Raw genomic sequence first — 17,446 nt, 5'->3', positions numbered from 1 at the left:
TAATTCATCATAACAAAACCCATACAATAGAGTTTAGAACAAAGTTCCAACTCTCAAAAAGTATATCATACATTCATACAAATAAAATAATACATTTCCAACTCAAAACTTATACAATATCAAATTTACAATCCTAATAATTTAACATAATAAAAGTCCATACAATGTAATTTAAAATAAAGTTCCAACAAAGTCCAAACAATCCCATGACAATTGGAACAAAATTTAGAGTTTACAATCCATTAAAAATTAAAAATAGTTTGAAATATGCAAACACTATCATCAAGCTCTCCATCTCCAAATATCACGACCCTACCAAAATGAACAAAAAGTAAACATCTAAAATATAAAATATATACAAAACTTTACTTACATTAGTCAATAAGCATTCATCGGATTTAGATTTATGCATTTGAGCATTCACCAGATTCTACAACTTCACTTGCATTAGCCATTAAGTCCAAATTTGTAATATCTTCCGTTAACTCCTCCAATGCTACCAAATTATCTATCATAATATGATAAAATAATTAGTAGACTAAATTTTTTTAAATATTTATATAAGAAAACAATAATATACTTACCTCTAGTATGAAACAACCAATCTCGAGAACAAATTAAAGCTTTCACAGTTTCAGACTTTAAAACACTTCTATATTGATCAAGTACTTTACCGCCAACACTAAAAGCAGATTCAGAAGCAACTGTGGAGATAGGAATACTTAATATAACACATGCCATGAGAGAAAGATCTGGATATCGAAATTGATTGGATTTCCAATAATTAAGAATATCCAATTTAGAACTTCGATCAATTCGAGGGTCTTCAAGATACAATTCTAATCGTGACTTTTGTGATTTACTCGCAAACTCAAAACTCTCAAATGAATCAAACTCCTACATAAAAAAAATAAATTATTATTCTGAATATATAAAGAACATTAAAAAAAATATAATGATAAGAACATACTAATGGTATTAAATTATTTTCATCATAGAGTTGTTATCTTCAGCATCATTTGAAACTTTACATAAAGTAGCTAAAGATGTCACATTGGAAACTTTAGAAGTATTCTGAACATAGTGATCAAAAAGAGCAAACAACTTATCGCGAATCTTTATCATCTCATAAGAAGAGCCATAGCGTTTATTGTATGAGAATTTCACAAAATATATTTTGAATCGTAGGTCTAGAATAATAGCTATCGCTAAAATAATACTGTATTGTTTCTAATATTTTTCAAATCTTACATTCATCTATGTGACTATATGACTAATAAAATAATAGCTTCGCATGCCTTTTATTATATTCAATTGGATCAAAACCACCTTAGGACAGTACAAATTTGCTGTAGGGTATATAGTGTAACATCATAAAACAACTTCAAAAACTTCAAAAACTTAAAAACTGATTCTTCTAGAATTACATGGCCAAATTAGTTATGTGCTTAGAGACATACCTTACTTTAAAACCTAGCTAAAATTAAAAATAAATTTGAAAAATATCATGACTAAAATGTATTAGAAGTTTAGAACCTCAATGTATTAGAAATTTAGAAGCTCGGGTGTCCGGTGGCGCGAGGAGCTCGGGGATCACCGGATCGGTGAGCTTGGGCGGCGTGAGGGGTGAGATTAGACGCTGCCGCAGGTGTCGTCTGGGGGGCGTGAGGGGGGAGATCAGATGCTGCCGCAGCCCGCAGGTGTCGTCAGGCGACGTGAGGGGGGAGCTCACGCGAGGAGCTCGGGTGTCCTCGGGCGGTGTGAAGGGGGAGATCAGACGCTGCCGCAGGTGTCGTCGGGCAGTGTGAGGGGGAATCAGACATTGCCGTAGCCCGCAGGTGTCATCGACCGGCGTGAGTGGGGTGCTCACGCGAGGAGCTCGGGTGTCGTCGGGCAGCGTGAGGGGGGAGATCAGACGTTGCCGCAGGTGTTGTCGGGCGACATGAGGGGGGAGCTCACGCGAGGAGCCTGGGTGTCCTCGGGTGACGTGAAGGGGGAGATCAGACACTGCCGCAGTGTCGTCGGGTGGTGTGAAGGGGGAGCTCACGCGAGGATTGAGGTTTAGATTTGGGTGACTTAGGTTTTAAGGTATTAGGGTATTTTGGTCAAATTAAAAAAATTTAGAATATATATCATATATGTGTGTGGCGAGTCGACCCGGCCGACCCATTTACTTAAATAGGTTAAACAGGTCAAGTGGGTCAGAGGTATAAACCCGAACACGACCCGATTAATAATCGGGTTAGGCGGGTTGACCCGTTTATGACCCAAACCTAATTAACCTAAACCCAAACCCGATTAACAGCTAGGTTATCAGGTCGGGTCAAGTTTTGCCACCCCTAGATTTGCTGCATTCCGGATGGAAGTGCGGGCTTTGGTTGCACCGGGCCGGATCGAAATTATAAAGAAAGAAATTTATAATTTATAAGCCCACGCCCATTTGATTTCCAAATTGTAGGGTGAAAACTGAATGGACAATATACTCTTAGCCATTTATTTAAGAATAACAAAAATCTAAAATACAACCTTCTATTCTAGAATAACAGCTAAACATCATAATAGCCATATTTTATAATATAAATAATATTTATTAAAATTACATCTTAAATTTACATGCTAACTCAATTACCAATTTACTATTATTTGCCTAATGTGGGATTGAAATCATCACAATCATTTTTTTGGGAGATGGTCTTTTATCCTAGTCTTGCAATTGCATTGAATTGTATTGTAAAAAAGTATGTAATTCTCAATTTTGCATTGTATGTTCCTTGTCTCCACAGAAATTTTCAGCTAAGTATTTATCATTCTTGGTTTTCTCTATGTCATAGTGTTTGGTTTAATAAGTGTCTTATTAAGGGTTGTATTAAATTTTGATATCACTTGCCTAAAGGTACATTTTTTAATCACATAATTTTTCATCCACAATGTATTATAGATTGCCTAGTCACGATAGGTTTGGTACTTTGTATAATTTCTACATTGTCTCTCCATATTTTGCCCATGTTTCTTCATAAAGTGCACATTCCGTTTTCTAACTTAATTGATTTAAAGGTGTTACGGTTATTTTATAGCTGAAAATTACTCATAAAATATTAAACTATTTTAGGGGAAAGTTTATAAGGGCCGTTTGCAAGCTTTTCTAAGTATTTCATTAATAGATGTAGTATTTAATTCAAAAATTATTATTTAATTTTGTGCACCAAATCTAGAAAATAATTTTAAAAAAAATCTATCCCAACTTAACCCGTTTTTCCCCTCTCATTTCAATGAGAATCCAATCGCAACCCATCTCCTCTCCTCTCTTTTTTTTCTCATTTTGACCCAACCTTAATTCATCTTTCTTCTCCTCTAATTATATACTTGCTTATTAAATACGTCATTATAATATATATAAAATATAACTAACTAAATATATGTTTAACAAATATATTATTATGAAATATAATCAACGATACAATATCTATAGAAATATGTGTCTCTTGATATGCACGTGTTTCTAAACACACAGAAATTAAACAACCCCTTTATAAAATTTGAAAGCTCAATAATTTAATTTACTTTCCTACCCTCATCATTGTTATATTGCGGAAGCATTTGGTACATTAAGCTAAAACCCTTATTAATATCATCTTTGATCAAAATGCTAGTGGTGAAACCCCTCGACCTTTTCTTGTGAGATCGAAGGCCGAAATGACTGGAAGTAGCCGGAGAACCGCCCGGAGCCGGGCGAAGACCTCGCCGGTAGAATCCGACGCCGATGAGCCCCGACGGAAGTGGAGGAGGAGCCGCGACCACGGCCCCATCCGCTTGATGGACGTCAGCATTAAAACCCTTCTTTTGTTAGGATTTTTGTTCTTGGCTCTCCTCTCGATCGGTTTCCTGGTGTATAAGTATTGTTGGGAACCGAAGGATGATGATGCTATACGTAGGATCATGAGGGTCGTCACGCCATTGCCCGCGCCGAGGATGATGGATCTTCCTCAGGTCGGTTCGGTTTAATACTCTTGGGAAATTCATGCGCTTTTTATTGTAACTTTGTTTTTTTTATTGAAAAAAGATTCTCTTTTCTATCATGGATGTGCAAACTGGAGTGCAGTTTCAAGGGGAGCATAAAGAGAGCCTATACTGGGGGACTTACAGACCAAACGTATATCTCGGCATTCGGTCCAGGTATAGGTTTTGACGATTGTTTATGTTTTGCCTCCTAAATGATATAATTGTCTATATAAATGGGAAAAAAGTTTGTTCTTTTTCATCGTCCTACAATTTGTAAAATATATCATTTATTTTGGGCACTAGCTGTGATGATAGTTTGGTCATTCTTTTTTCATATAGAGAACATAATTTTGGATACACATGAGTGAAAATAGGTTCTTTTCACCGTTCAAATTTGGAATTTGGATGGACATGTAGAGCTTTAGTCTTTCTTGCAAGGCTAACTAATGACCATGTCCTTCTTCTACCAATAAGTAGGAATTGTATTGTTAATTTTTTAAAAGATTCTTTGCTTGCAGTAAATATCTTGCATGTAATTTTCGTATTTACATCCTTCTATTTGGTTTCTCCCTTCCCTTTTCATGGTTTGTGCCAATATTTGTTGAGTACTTTCCATGTTCTCTTTCTGTTGAACAATGTTTTCCTCAGAGATTTTGTCACTTGTAACAAAATGTTGTAATTCTACAGAACACCACGGTCATTGATTGTTGGATTGATGTGGATTGGCATAAAGAATGGACAGTATTTTCTGCGTCACGTTTGTCAAGATTCTGATGAGCTTAGTACATATGGATGGACGGAGCACAACGGTAGGGACTATGGGCGTCAAGTGCTGATTGATCATGGGTTGTCGTTGACGACTAGTTTCTTGAAAGAGAAAGGAGAAGGCAGTGGCTATGGAGGTGACTGGGCTGTTAGACTGGATGTGCAGAATGACAAGTAAGTCTGTAGATTTCAATATACTGTCTAAGTAAGAAAATGTTGGTATTAAGTTTTTCCATGAATTCACTAATTATGCGGCAGGATACTGCTATTTAATAAGATATTTACTAGCTCAAGATTTTAAATATATCTAGTCAATTTTTCAAAGCTAGTTGGTATACACAAGGTGCACCATTCCGAGGAGACAAGTCTCATAATTCTGAAATGGTGGTTATCACCATCTTTTCTAGAAATGTGTCAACCACCTGAATTCTTGTAAAAGAATGTTTTATTTGTTTGGAGAAAGTTACTTAATATCTTGATTCGGTTAACGAGAGCCTTAATATTCCATAGGAGGCATACAAAAATGTGTAGTGTGAGATCCTGACATAGTTGGATTAAACAATATATTCTTTGCTTTCTTTTGGTTCTCTTATTATGAGTTTTTGACCAATGCAGGTCTGCACATCAGAATATTGTACCCAGATATGTGACTTATAAACTTATTTATTTGAGTAGATGATTTCTAGTTCACATGGATGCCACATAGGTACATTAAGGAGAGTATCTTTTCGAGATAGTAGTTTTATTCAATATTGTACCCAAATAAGTGAATTATAAACTTATTTACTTGAGTAGGTAACTTCTAGTGCACATGAATGCCACATAGATATATTAAAGAGAAAAACTTTTTAAGATAGCAGTTTTGTTCAATGAGCATCACTAAGTGTTTTTTGGTATCCTTCTTCCAGGTTAAAATTAAGTTGAGGTTAAGATGCCTAACTTCCCTTGGCAATTTTTCTTCCATCAATGATCATCCAAAATTGCTAAAGTGATTTTATATTAAATAAAACCGTTAATTCAGACAACTATTTTCTTAGACGTGTACATATCGTCTTATGGTGCCATCCACGTGGACTCAAAATTACCTACTCGGGTAAATAAGTCTGCAACTCACTTAATTGGTGTATTGTTTGATGTGCAAACTTACACTGGTAATAAAGTCCTCTTATTACTCTTTATTTTCTTTTAGTTAACCTATTAGTGGTTCAGTACATTGATAACAATTCACAAAGGGCCGAGCACAAATTACCACATATACAATATATTTTAACCAATATAAAATATGAAGGGTGCATTAACTCATTTATTTTGTAAAATGTCAGGAGTTTAATCCGAACATGTTTTACTCATCTTGGCATTAAACTAGATACTATACTTATGTTGTTGTTCTTTCCTCATAATTGTTGCAGGAATGTAACATGAGTTAGTATCCTTAATATGAATCAAAATAGCACTAGCTAGAAGCCTCCTGTCTGAGATGAAGTTTCTGTTGTGCAAGGAGTTTGTTTTGATAGAATACAGTATCTGCTCTAGACCTCTAGTATTGTTAGACTATTATATCCTGATATCATTGGATTATAGCTGCTCCATGTGCAACTTGTTGTGTAGTTAAATCATATTTAGTAAGAACTCCGAATAACCTATTACTTGCATTTAAATTTGTCCTCATCCTTTTGGTTCATTTGCAGATCCAGTTTAAGCGAAGCCGAAGATAGGAACTGTCATATATTCTTTTACTTAGCCGACGAAGAAGGAAAATCATTTGATATGGGTAGGCAGGAATCCCATCTTCCTGGTACCACTATGTTGGCATCAGGGTCACGAAAAGATGTAGGGGGTTGGGAGGTCCATTTAAAATCACCAGTATGTTGTTTTTGTTTAAATCACACAAATTAGTTATTACTTAATTTCTTCTTTTTTAATTTTATTTCAATACTCTCTTGGTTATGTCTATATGCAGTCTTACTTCTTGATGAAAGCAATTGTAGACACTAGACATACTATCTGCTCGAGTTGACAAACGTGTTGAGTGAATTACTAATCCATAAGACGATTAGGAAACTTGGTTGTTATTTAGACTTTGGTTGTTTTGGACATTTTTAGAATTTTAATAATTACTTGGACTCTATTTGTTAGAATCTTGTCCTTGATAATTTGTATCTCTTCAGTCAACGTTCTTCTCCTCAACTAGTATATATGAAGTTTTTTTAACTGGTACTTTATTCAATAATGGTTGTGCTTGTGGCATGACATGGTACATGCCACAACACTTCCCTACCATGCCACGAATAGAGGGAGAGAAATAGAGGAGAAAGGGAGATGAAGAGAAAAAGAGAAGGAGAAAGAGAAAGGGAGCTCCCACAATCGATAATCGCCTCGTCGTTCATTGCCTTCATCATTAAAAGCTTGTCTTCAACCTCCATTAGGACACAGAGAGGAAGTGAGAGGAGGGCGGCGACAGATGGTGAGGCGAAGGCTTCGTAGTGACTGTCACCACCGTTACTCACCTCCTATGGCCGCTTCACTCAATACTGGATCATCGGGTAGGTTGGGCCAGGCGGGGCCCACCGAGCTGGGCACTTGTTTGGCAGCCCGCCCATGAGTGAGTTAGGCCAGGTTGGGCTAGAATAGTCTAGCTCGTTACTACCTATCGGTCAGTGAGAGAGCGGGTTCGGTCTTGATGGGCCAAGCCGAGTTTAACGGATGGGTTGGGTTAGATGTTGAATAGGCTATCCTTTCTCCATTTGCTTACACACTCCTTTCCTACCTCCATTTTTGTGTTCCCTCGTTCTTAGTTTGTTGGCAACTGGTTCAATGGCGCCTGAGCTCATTTTGCGATTGTGAGGTCGATTCATCGCCCACTAGCTAGTGGTTCATTTGGCGGTAGAGATGGTCTCGATCCTTGTGGTGGTCCCCGAGCATGGAGGAGATGCGATTTGTCGCCATGAGACTCCGAATAGCTCGAATGGTCGTGGGAGATAGGAGGAGGAGAAGAATAGAGAGAAGTTGGAGGACGCATGGCACCGTGGAGCATGGAGTCGCCTGTGAGAGCTCTCCTTAGTTTCTTCTCTTTCTAGGATAATTTAACTTATTCTATGAGTTGGTGGAGATCAAACTCCTATTTTTAAAAAATAGGAGTTGATGGGGTACTTGAGTTAGTGGAGAATTGGAGATAAAAAAATGCGGAAGGAGGTGGTACCAATTGACATCTGTAGAGATCAAAGGAGTTGGTGCTATTATAATTAAACAAGTAGTTATATAAAATATAAGATATTTTTTTTGCATCACTATGGAATGAGCATATCCCAATTAGGTTGGCACCTACCCACCTATCTATTATTTGCATAATTTATTATTTAATTGTGAAAAATAAAATAAAGTACATTACGTTGACAAGTTACATGCTCGCGATTGTAATCGTAGGAGAATAAAAGCTTGACAACATATTAGTAGAATTAGAAAATGGTTTTAATTTTTTTTCCAGCATTTTCCTATTTTAAATCATTAGGACATTCTAATTCATTATTAATATGTCAAAAAATATAAAGCATTATAGTTCATTGATATTTGAGTACTAATTTTAACATTTCATAAGTAGAGTTCCATCTATTGTATATCAATTTCTAATCCACACCTTTTACATATATTTGTAAATGTTCGAGCTCTTTTATCATTAAAAATAATATGATGTATAATTTTTTTAATTTCTTTTAGGTCACTTTGTACAATTAAATTTATAACATAACACATACATTTATTATGCAATAATTCACCAATCACTATTATAAGGTAAAGGAGGAAAACATTGAAGATTAGAAATTATGTAATCGTTATTAAAAATATTATTAAGAGTGAGGAAAAATCTTATTTTGGAGAAATATCAACCATTTAAACTTTTATCGAAACACCAACGATGGCCGTGCCATAGGCACGGACTGTGTTGACCACCAGCCAACATTGCATGGCGCGGCACATGCCGCGACACTTGCCGACCGTGCTATAAGAGAGGGAGAGAAAAAGGTAAGGGGCTGCTCACCTTCACCCTTCAGTGTTCGCCGTCGCCAGTGAGCGGTGATCGGCGATGGCAAGCTCGACAACGAGGTAGATAATGTATTGCGAAGCTACTAGGAGGGGTGCCGTGTGGCACCCCTCCTTCCACGTGCCGGTACGCTGTCGGCACGGCCATCCATACATAACACAACATTAATTTTATTTTTGCATCAGTTTTGATGTTAAAGCTGCCTGAAATGTATATACCATATTCTCCCACCTTCCTACATACAGCTCTCTCTTATTCTTTTTATTGTCCATAGGACCACAATGTTTGGTGCTCTATAGGAAAACTTGTTGCACATTTTGGACTTAAAAATCTTTTGTGGTTACTGTCATATGGAGACCTTCCAAAATTCTACTTCTGGTATACATCCTTCTGAGCTGTGGATAGTATCACACTATCATAGTACCTCATACGTACATAAGATGATTATTTACACTGCTCATCTAGTTCCAACACATGTTTCTCATAATTTTGTTAGTTTTTACATCCAATTTATTTCTTGATGTTGTGTGTTTTGACTTTATCCGTTTGACAGGATAATCTGGACATACATGCTGCTGGTTACAGATCTCTTCACATGCACAATTTGACTGAACTAGTTCAGGGGACTCTTGCAAGCCATGTACCTTCAAGTTACTCAGACATCTTTTCTGAAGATACTACTAGATAGGACAAGCTTTTCTGACACTTTATCTTCATTTTAAGCTAAACACTGGCCTTTCTTCATATCTAGGCAAGAAGAGCAGGGCTTCTCCATCTACCAGATGTGATTGAAGATTCTTCAAACATACTGGTTTTTCAGGTACTTAAGATGATCAGGAAAGCCCAATCATACAGCAAAATGAACTGAAGCTTTTCATATATATATTTTGTTAAGTTTGATTAATGCATGAAGCAAATAGTTTAATGTTATAAAATAACTGTAACTTTTTACTTCTTACATCTTAAATCACCTTTTTGACAGTGAAGTAACAGATAACTGTTTGGATAGAATGGATTTATTCTCTCTCGGATAGATCCCTTTAAATTGTTCAAACGTACCAACTCTGCTCCTCTCATATTCTTTCAGAAACTAGAAATTACATAGTGCGCGTAACTTTGCTCTTGCACCATAGCTCTTGGGTCAAATGCAGCTTTTCCCAATTTTATATAGTATTCCGTATAGATTCGAATCAGTGCATCCTTCCAAAAGCTGGAGCCAATCAATGCATGCTTCTACAAGTTGATGCTAGTTGCCTTACTGCTAAATTAAGTTTCATTACCTATACTTCAATTTCCTTCATGAGAATTACTTTTACTTTTGGCATTTGTTTACCTTTATTGTCAAATACACCTCAGATCTCCATGAATCTCCCTGTCAAAATGGACTTGGTCTTTGTCTCTGGGACTGATTTGAAAAATTCAAGGACTAAAGAACGGATCCACAGCCTTACAGGTAATTATATTGTAACAAAAACGAGTATCTCGATTATCAGATGCAGAAATTATTTTATGGAAAAGTTAATCCTTGTGAATTTGACATTTTAAAAAAAAAATGTTGTGTGTTAATTTAGAAAAAAGTCATGATCAAATTGGAAAAACTCTTTCATAGTTCTATCTCCTTGATGGATCTGTCAATGCAACATATTTGATGCAAAGGCTTTCTGTTTCTTTTGCTTCATTAGTTATATACTCTTTGCAATTTCTTAAGAGAATATTAATCCTTTCAACACAAAGAGACAACCTTACGTTAACATCTTTTCTTGGAAGAAATTGTCGATCTTTGTTAGGTACAGCTTGCCGAGGGGTAATTTATGCAAGATTTTATTTGCATAATCTGTTCCAGAATTGGCACTGTAACTGACGATATGGTAGTTTTCTCTATGAACTGCAACTATGCCAATTTTTAAATAATCTAGGACATTTGGGCTGTTTTTCTGCCCAAATTTATCAAGACCATTAGGTGATAACAATAAAATTGAACTGAATGGTGAATCACCTAAGGTTGGAGACTTGGAGGCAACAAATAGGAGAGATAGCCACTTGATACTGTGGGCATGTACGATTGCTTGCTGCAGGTGAGGCTCATGTTAAAACTAATTCTTGGTTGCATATGATTTGCACTATCCAGCTCCCATATCTTAGTTTTCCTGGATAAGGCTTAGATTTGCCTATCAGTCATAAATCAAGATTTGTCTCCACATCTGAATAGTCTTATCCCTATAGGATATAGGTTGAAGAATCTTATTTGGATTTATATCCATTTTTTTTAATATTTATGAAAAGACTGGAATAGAGTCCTCTTTTGAACTTTTGTGCGAATCTCCTAATGCACTTTTCCTATATATTTCTAAATATGCTATAGATTATAGTATGTATGTATGCCTACACGGATCCAATATGAGTATACTTATGATGCTATTTGTATGTGTCTATTTTAATTCATTTAAACAGAGAATGGTCTTATTCGAATTCGAAGCGCTTCGTGATCTTCAATCAATTATGTGCTTCAAACTAATTACCTGGAGTAAGCGTGCATTTATTGAACAAATATGGTTAACACATTTATTGGCTGTTTACTATCTGTCTATTTGTTCCACATTCATATCCAAAAAAGGGAAGTGGATATAAATACAATTCCGACACTAGCTGATCCATATCCGATCTGCTTTTACTATTCCTAACAAATGGGAATAGATTCAGTAAGAACTAAGAGCCCATTTTAATACTAAGGATATGTAGGGACTAGAGTGAGGATTTTATGTTTTTTTAGGTCCCAATTGATGCCATCCATTCTAAATGGATGTATGTTTGTGGCAAGGATTGGCGTGGTGGCAGGGAGCTGTCATGTTTAGGGCAATAGGCAATTTTTGCAGCCCTAGTGGAGGAAGAAGATGATTATTAACGGATCGGTAGGTTTATTTCACAATCTGCTTGAAAAATAAGTTAAGATCCACTTTGAGAAATAAGTCAAGAAGATCCGCCGAGAACTTTAAAACGGATTATAACTTGCTTCTCAAATCTGCGTTGAGAAATAATTTGGGGTCCACTTTCTTAGTGGATAAATTATTTTTCAAGTGGATCATGCGATAAACCTACTGCTCTACTAAGAATCATTTTCTTCCTCCACTTAAAAGTCGTGAGATCCCCTCTCTTCTCCATATCTGGGTTTCAACAAAGAGGGAAATGGGTGCTGGCAGAGGCCAGATTCGATTCAACTATTTTGACAAAAGGAAAACAAAGGTGGGAAATAAAGGCGGAGACGGCGGATGCCTCAACAATGAGGAGAGGTAGAGGTGAACCGATGCTTACGGCACGACTGGCATGTCTTGTACCGTGCCTTGCGTGTCAACGATTTACAGGCACGAGCCATGCCACAATCCTTGGTTTGTGGTATGCTTTTTCATGATAGAAGTTAGTTGCGTTTCATCTCAAATTTCGGGTTGGGTTTGAATTTCTGACCATGGATTATCAATTTATCATATCCCTCTCTATCTATCTAATTCCATGGACTGCACTACCTCGCTATCTCCTATGTTTTACTCCAACTTCTGCAATGCTGCAGCTGGTGCAGCACAAACTGTTGCAATACCTAGAGTGGGGACAAACACCCTCACCATCTTTGCTGCAGCAGCGGAACCAACAACAACCAGTTCAGTGCTGCAGCAGTTGCATTGAGTGCATGCCCTCTCTTGTAGTGGGAATAGTTGCATCAGCATTGTTTCGGTGGGAATGGTGTTACGTGCTTCAGAGGAGGGATCACTTTTCTATGATGTAGAAGGGGAGGTAACAGCCATCTGGTTCTGCAAAGGAGGTAGAAGTTGCACTTGACTACTACTACATGGGTGATTGCTGTGACAATGAACACTGTTCCTTTTATCTTATTTCTTAGAACCTTTACCTTTTCAAAAGAGCCTAAACCGATTCTGGTTTTCTGGATCAAACTCGAAAGTTCGAACATTAATTTTGATGCTTACTATCTCAGGAAATAGTAACATATTGGAAAGTTGGATAAAAGCAAATTGTAACATAATGTTGGCATGCATACCAAAAGCGGTTTAAAATATCGATGATATCTAACTAGTTACAAAATTTTGTGAAACAACTTGTAGATTTATTTCTTCTAGGACCATTGATCACTTCTCTATTTTGAGGATTGTTTGAGTAGCAAAGATAAGTGCAATAACCAATTTTCTGACTGGGGATTTACTATGAAGGTTCTTTGACCATGGACCATGTGGATATATTGGATGGTCACTAAACCATTTCCATGTTTATGATTGAAATATGGATTTCACAAGTCTCTTATCCGGAACAAGGAATTGATTCACCATTTTTTCTACTATCTTTCTACTTGATTAAGCAGAACTTAGTTTTGATGGCATAAAATAGTAGAAAATGCTACCAATTCTGGCAATGAGACATCAGAAATTGTAGTAACTGCTTTTATGGTGCCTGGATGCACATTTTTGTGGCATGGGATTTTTATCTCTTCGATTGTTTATCTTTTTTTTGTCTCTTTTCTTTTCTTGTGGACTCTTTCTTGTGTATATTAAATTATTAATACTGAAGGCACTTGCAAATTTGGACCTTGTTTTTAACAATGTTTGTATTCATATATATCACATCGTTACCGAGAGTATAAAGGTTCCTATACGGTGTAACCTATTATATCAGGAAGACGCTTTTGCTGAAATACATTCCCTTGACAAGTCAAATGTATAGTGCATGTAAACCATGGATGACTGTGCCGGTTAGCACGCCCCATGTCGATCGACACTTGCCGTGCCAGTTGACATGCCCCATGCTAATCGACACTTGCCGTGCCAGTAATGGCACGACACTTGGCACGGGGTGTGCCAGTGGCACACCCTTATGCCGACGCATGCTGATCGGTATTGGTGCGTGCCGGTCATTGTGCCATGTGGAGCCTTTTTTTTTAAACTTTTTTTTAATTTTCATCAATCATTATCAAATCAAATGATCAATTGATCATTTAGAAGGCTTAGATAAAATTGATGATAATGAGACTAGAGATGATAATGATGATGATGATGGTAATGGTGATAATAGTGAGACTCAATATAGTGACGGTGATGATGGAGATGAGACATGCGTCCCTATCTTACAACCTTCTCAGAGAGGTATTATTTTTACAAAGGATTTGAGTTTGTAGGTAGTAGGATATCGGGAGAGATGTATCCACAGGATGATATAAGTTCATCATAATTATCATCATATCAATCACACCCATTAGAGCCATAATACCTTATTATACTCTATATCCATAATCTGCATATGCTTATGGTGTGTTCTTTGTGTTGGTGCCATTTATTCTCGTGCATGTTCAATATCTATATCATATCATAGGAAAATTATAAAATTCTTATTTATATGAAGACTATGTGACATGTTACAACGAGCAGAGTTTTGAAGAATATCGATAATATTTAATGCAACGTTCTCGTGTAATTCTTGTGCCAGCAATTGAAGTCTTTGATCTTTGTCAATTTACGTTCAATTAGATATTAATTTTAATTATTAAACTATTATTAATTGATATTATGTGTTTAACTATATTATGGAGTATTCAATTATATTATGGAGTGTTCAATTATTAATGCTGATTTTAATGAATGTTTTCAATCATAGTATGTGTTGAATAATATTTATATTTAACTATTGCTTTATCTTTAATAAAATAAGTCATTTACAAAAAATAATATAAAGATAAAGCATTATAATATATATTTTAAACTTTTAATATATATATTTAAACTAAAAACTAAATATTGACATATCGAAGACCCAAAAACATCTTTAAATATTCTAAAAAATTTATTAAAAATATTATAAATACGTGCCATTAGCACGTAGAGATGTGCCACTGGCACGGCATGTCGCTCAGCATGTTCTGTGTCGACCGACATATGCCACTGGCATGGCCATCATTGATGTAAACATAGAAACTTTATAATATGTCAGAAAGTTCTTCTAATGTGGCTTAAGGACAAAGAAAATATTGATATGGAAAAAGATAAGGAGGTACCTAGGTTTACCCCTAAGGAGAAAAGATAGGGCCTCTATAAATCTTTTTATGTATCTCTATACTAGCATGGCTAGATAGATATGAAAGAAGATAATCCATCAAGTCGTGAGAGAAATAAAATCAACCCACATAGATCATAGGGGATAAACAAAGTGTATCATCCATAAAAATATTATTTCTCAAGTTTTCATCTTTTTTTTTCTTTGTTCGGAATTTCCATCACTTCTATATATAGAGATGATGAGATTACATCAAATTATAAATTGATCTTATTTAGATCTTTCCTAATCTAATATATAACTAAATTGGACTCTTTTAACTTACAAAGCAATGAAATCCTAACAAATTTACCTTAAAACAAACTAACGATTAAATTTCCTAGATTTTTAAGAGTTTTAACCAAATTGTACACCCTAAAATAAAATAATTTTTTTTAATAAAAATACATCTTCAAATAAAAGTTAAATGGAAATCTAATTCCCATTATCTTCACTCTTGCCATTTATTTTCATATGTAATTGTGGAGAATTTCTATCTTAAGGAAGTGTTAGTACTTGGTAATGGAAGAATCTGATATTCCCCCAACTTTAAAGGGAAAAATTCAAGAGTCTAATATGTAACCTGACAACTTATATCCAATGTGGATATATGAGTCAATGCTGATTTATGGTAGGGTAAAGTAGTCCAAACAATTCCATCTGAGGAAATGGGATTTCTTGCGATATTGCCATGTTGTAGTTGCTTATCTATGGCATCAAAAAAGCATTTTCTGTGAACAACATTCACATAGTAGTCCTGGATATGTACAACATTCAGATAGTACTTGTGTTGAAGAATTGTTACTTCAATATGTTAGACAATCCTAGATATCAAGGTTGTTAACATTTATGTCTTCTCTTCATGCTGCTGTGCTTGTTTGTCTTCAAATGGGCAGCTGTACAGTTGAAAGGACCAAACCTAAGAGCTTGCTTGTTGCTGCTGAAACTTTCCGTGGTGAAGGAAGTCTTCTTCAAGAAGAGATCCCTTCTAACTTCGCAAATCAGATGTCTGCACCTCCTGGAATGCTGTTGAGATTAGCACTTTGAACAAGCACAAAGCAACAAGAAAGTTGTTTCATAATGATAAGCTCTAAAGTTTCATTGGCTTATGATGGTCTTAAGTTAGGGATAATTAGGATGGAAATTGCTATTAATTTGGAGCTAGTCAATTTTGGGCAATGGTGACTTCTTGTTCATTGAGCCCATGCATCAACTCTGAACACCTTTGTCGTGACCTAGGAGTTAGGATCATAGTTTCCAGTTTCGGCTGATCCCGAGTGGGATCGGCTGAAATGGATCGGGATCGGCTATAGTCGATCCCAATCTGGGCTGCAGCAACAGACAGCTGCCTGCTGCTAGCGGCTGCAGCAAGCAGCTGTCAACTGCTACTGATGTTGCTAGCTAGCAGCCAGTAGCTAGAGAGAGAGAGGGAGAGAGGGAGAGAGAGAGAAAGTGGAAGAGAGAGGGAAAGAGGAAAAGAGAGTGAGGGAGAGAGAGGAAAAGATAAAAAGAAAGAGAGGGTGAGGGAGAGAGAGAGAGAGAGGGAAAAATAAAAAGAAAGAGAGAGTGTGAGAGAGAATGGATATTTTAGACTAACAATTAGAGGGATAGGAAAAAAAAGAGGGAGGAAGAGAGATTTTTACTTTTTAGGCTTTATATGTGAGTAATTATTATTTCTTATAATTATTTTTAAATTTTTAGAAATTTCTCAATATTTTTAAATAATATTTAGAATTTTATTTAATTAAAATAGTCTGATCCTATACATGCGGCTGATACGGCCGATATGGCTGATACGGCTGATACGTATCGTTTTTTCGGACGGCCAATCCTGATTCCGATACCGATTTTCGGAATATTGGTTAGGCTGGTTACTCTATTGAGTGTAATTGAGTTTGCACACCAATTCCACATGCCTAAGCTCAAAGCTTAGCTCCACCAATCAGATTGCTTTATGACTACCGTGTTATCATGATTCATTCACAAAAGTCTGCATGTCTACTAGAGCCACCAAATTGGGTGCACAAAACTGATTACGAGTAGTTTAGAATCACTGAACCATTGGCTTTGATACTAATTATTGGAGACTCGGGAGATATGAGAGTTATAGTCCAAGTGAAATAGGGTTTGAGACAAATTTTGAAACTCAACCAAACTCAAAAACTTAAGTTATTAAATGAGGGCCCAAGAGTAATATAAAATATTTCATGTTTTCTTCTCTTTCCAATATGGACTAAAGCCTAATGATAACGTGTAAAAGAAGTCATAGCTTGATAGGTGTACTGAATCTTGCTTGGGGGCAAGAATTAGTTGAGTTTGATTTTTCCTTCTTTCTTTTCTCACTTGTGAGGATATAGTTAGGCAGATATTAAGAATTTAGGACCTTTGATCCTAATAGTGCTAGGAAACATCCAATAAGGTTCTAAGTTGAGAAAACTTTACTGATAGATATAATTTCTATTTTTCTCTTGAGATTTAAGGAATAAATGTCTACATCTTTTTCTCAGTTAATCTCCTATTCATTTCATTTTGAGTAACACCCTACGTTATGAGATTTGG

General features: G+C 36.1%; 1 protein-coding gene across 1 annotated transcript in view; it reads left to right on the top strand.

The window, feature by feature from the left end:
• The first annotated feature begins 3,632 nt into the window (after window positions 1-3,632).
• Window positions 3,633-17,446, top strand: part of LOC140768159 (mannosyl-oligosaccharide glucosidase GCS1) — a 46,241-nt gene continuing 32,427 nt past the window's right edge. Inside the window, exons 1-7 of the mRNA XM_073108316.1 lie at window positions 3,633-3,987; window positions 4,100-4,173; window positions 4,687-4,938; window positions 6,453-6,627; window positions 9,357-9,443; window positions 9,555-9,623; window positions 10,160-10,256. Of these exons, the coding sequence (XP_072964417.1) occupies window positions 3,694-3,987; window positions 4,100-4,173; window positions 4,687-4,938; window positions 6,453-6,627; window positions 9,357-9,443; window positions 9,555-9,623; window positions 10,160-10,256 (1,048 nt within the window). The 5' untranslated portion in view covers window positions 3,633-3,693. The remainder of the gene's footprint in view (window positions 3,988-4,099; window positions 4,174-4,686; window positions 4,939-6,452; window positions 6,628-9,356; window positions 9,444-9,554; window positions 9,624-10,159; window positions 10,257-17,446) is intronic.

The sequence above is a fragment of the Typha angustifolia genome, chromosome 10, assembly GCF_048772165.1.
Source record: "Typha angustifolia cultivar Huaian chromosome 10, ASM4877216v1, whole genome shotgun sequence".
In the NCBI taxonomy this organism is placed as follows: domain Eukaryota; kingdom Viridiplantae; phylum Streptophyta; class Magnoliopsida; order Poales; family Typhaceae; genus Typha; species Typha angustifolia.
Note: the sequence above shows the minus strand (reverse complement) of the source record. Positions and strands in the feature narration are given on the sequence as shown.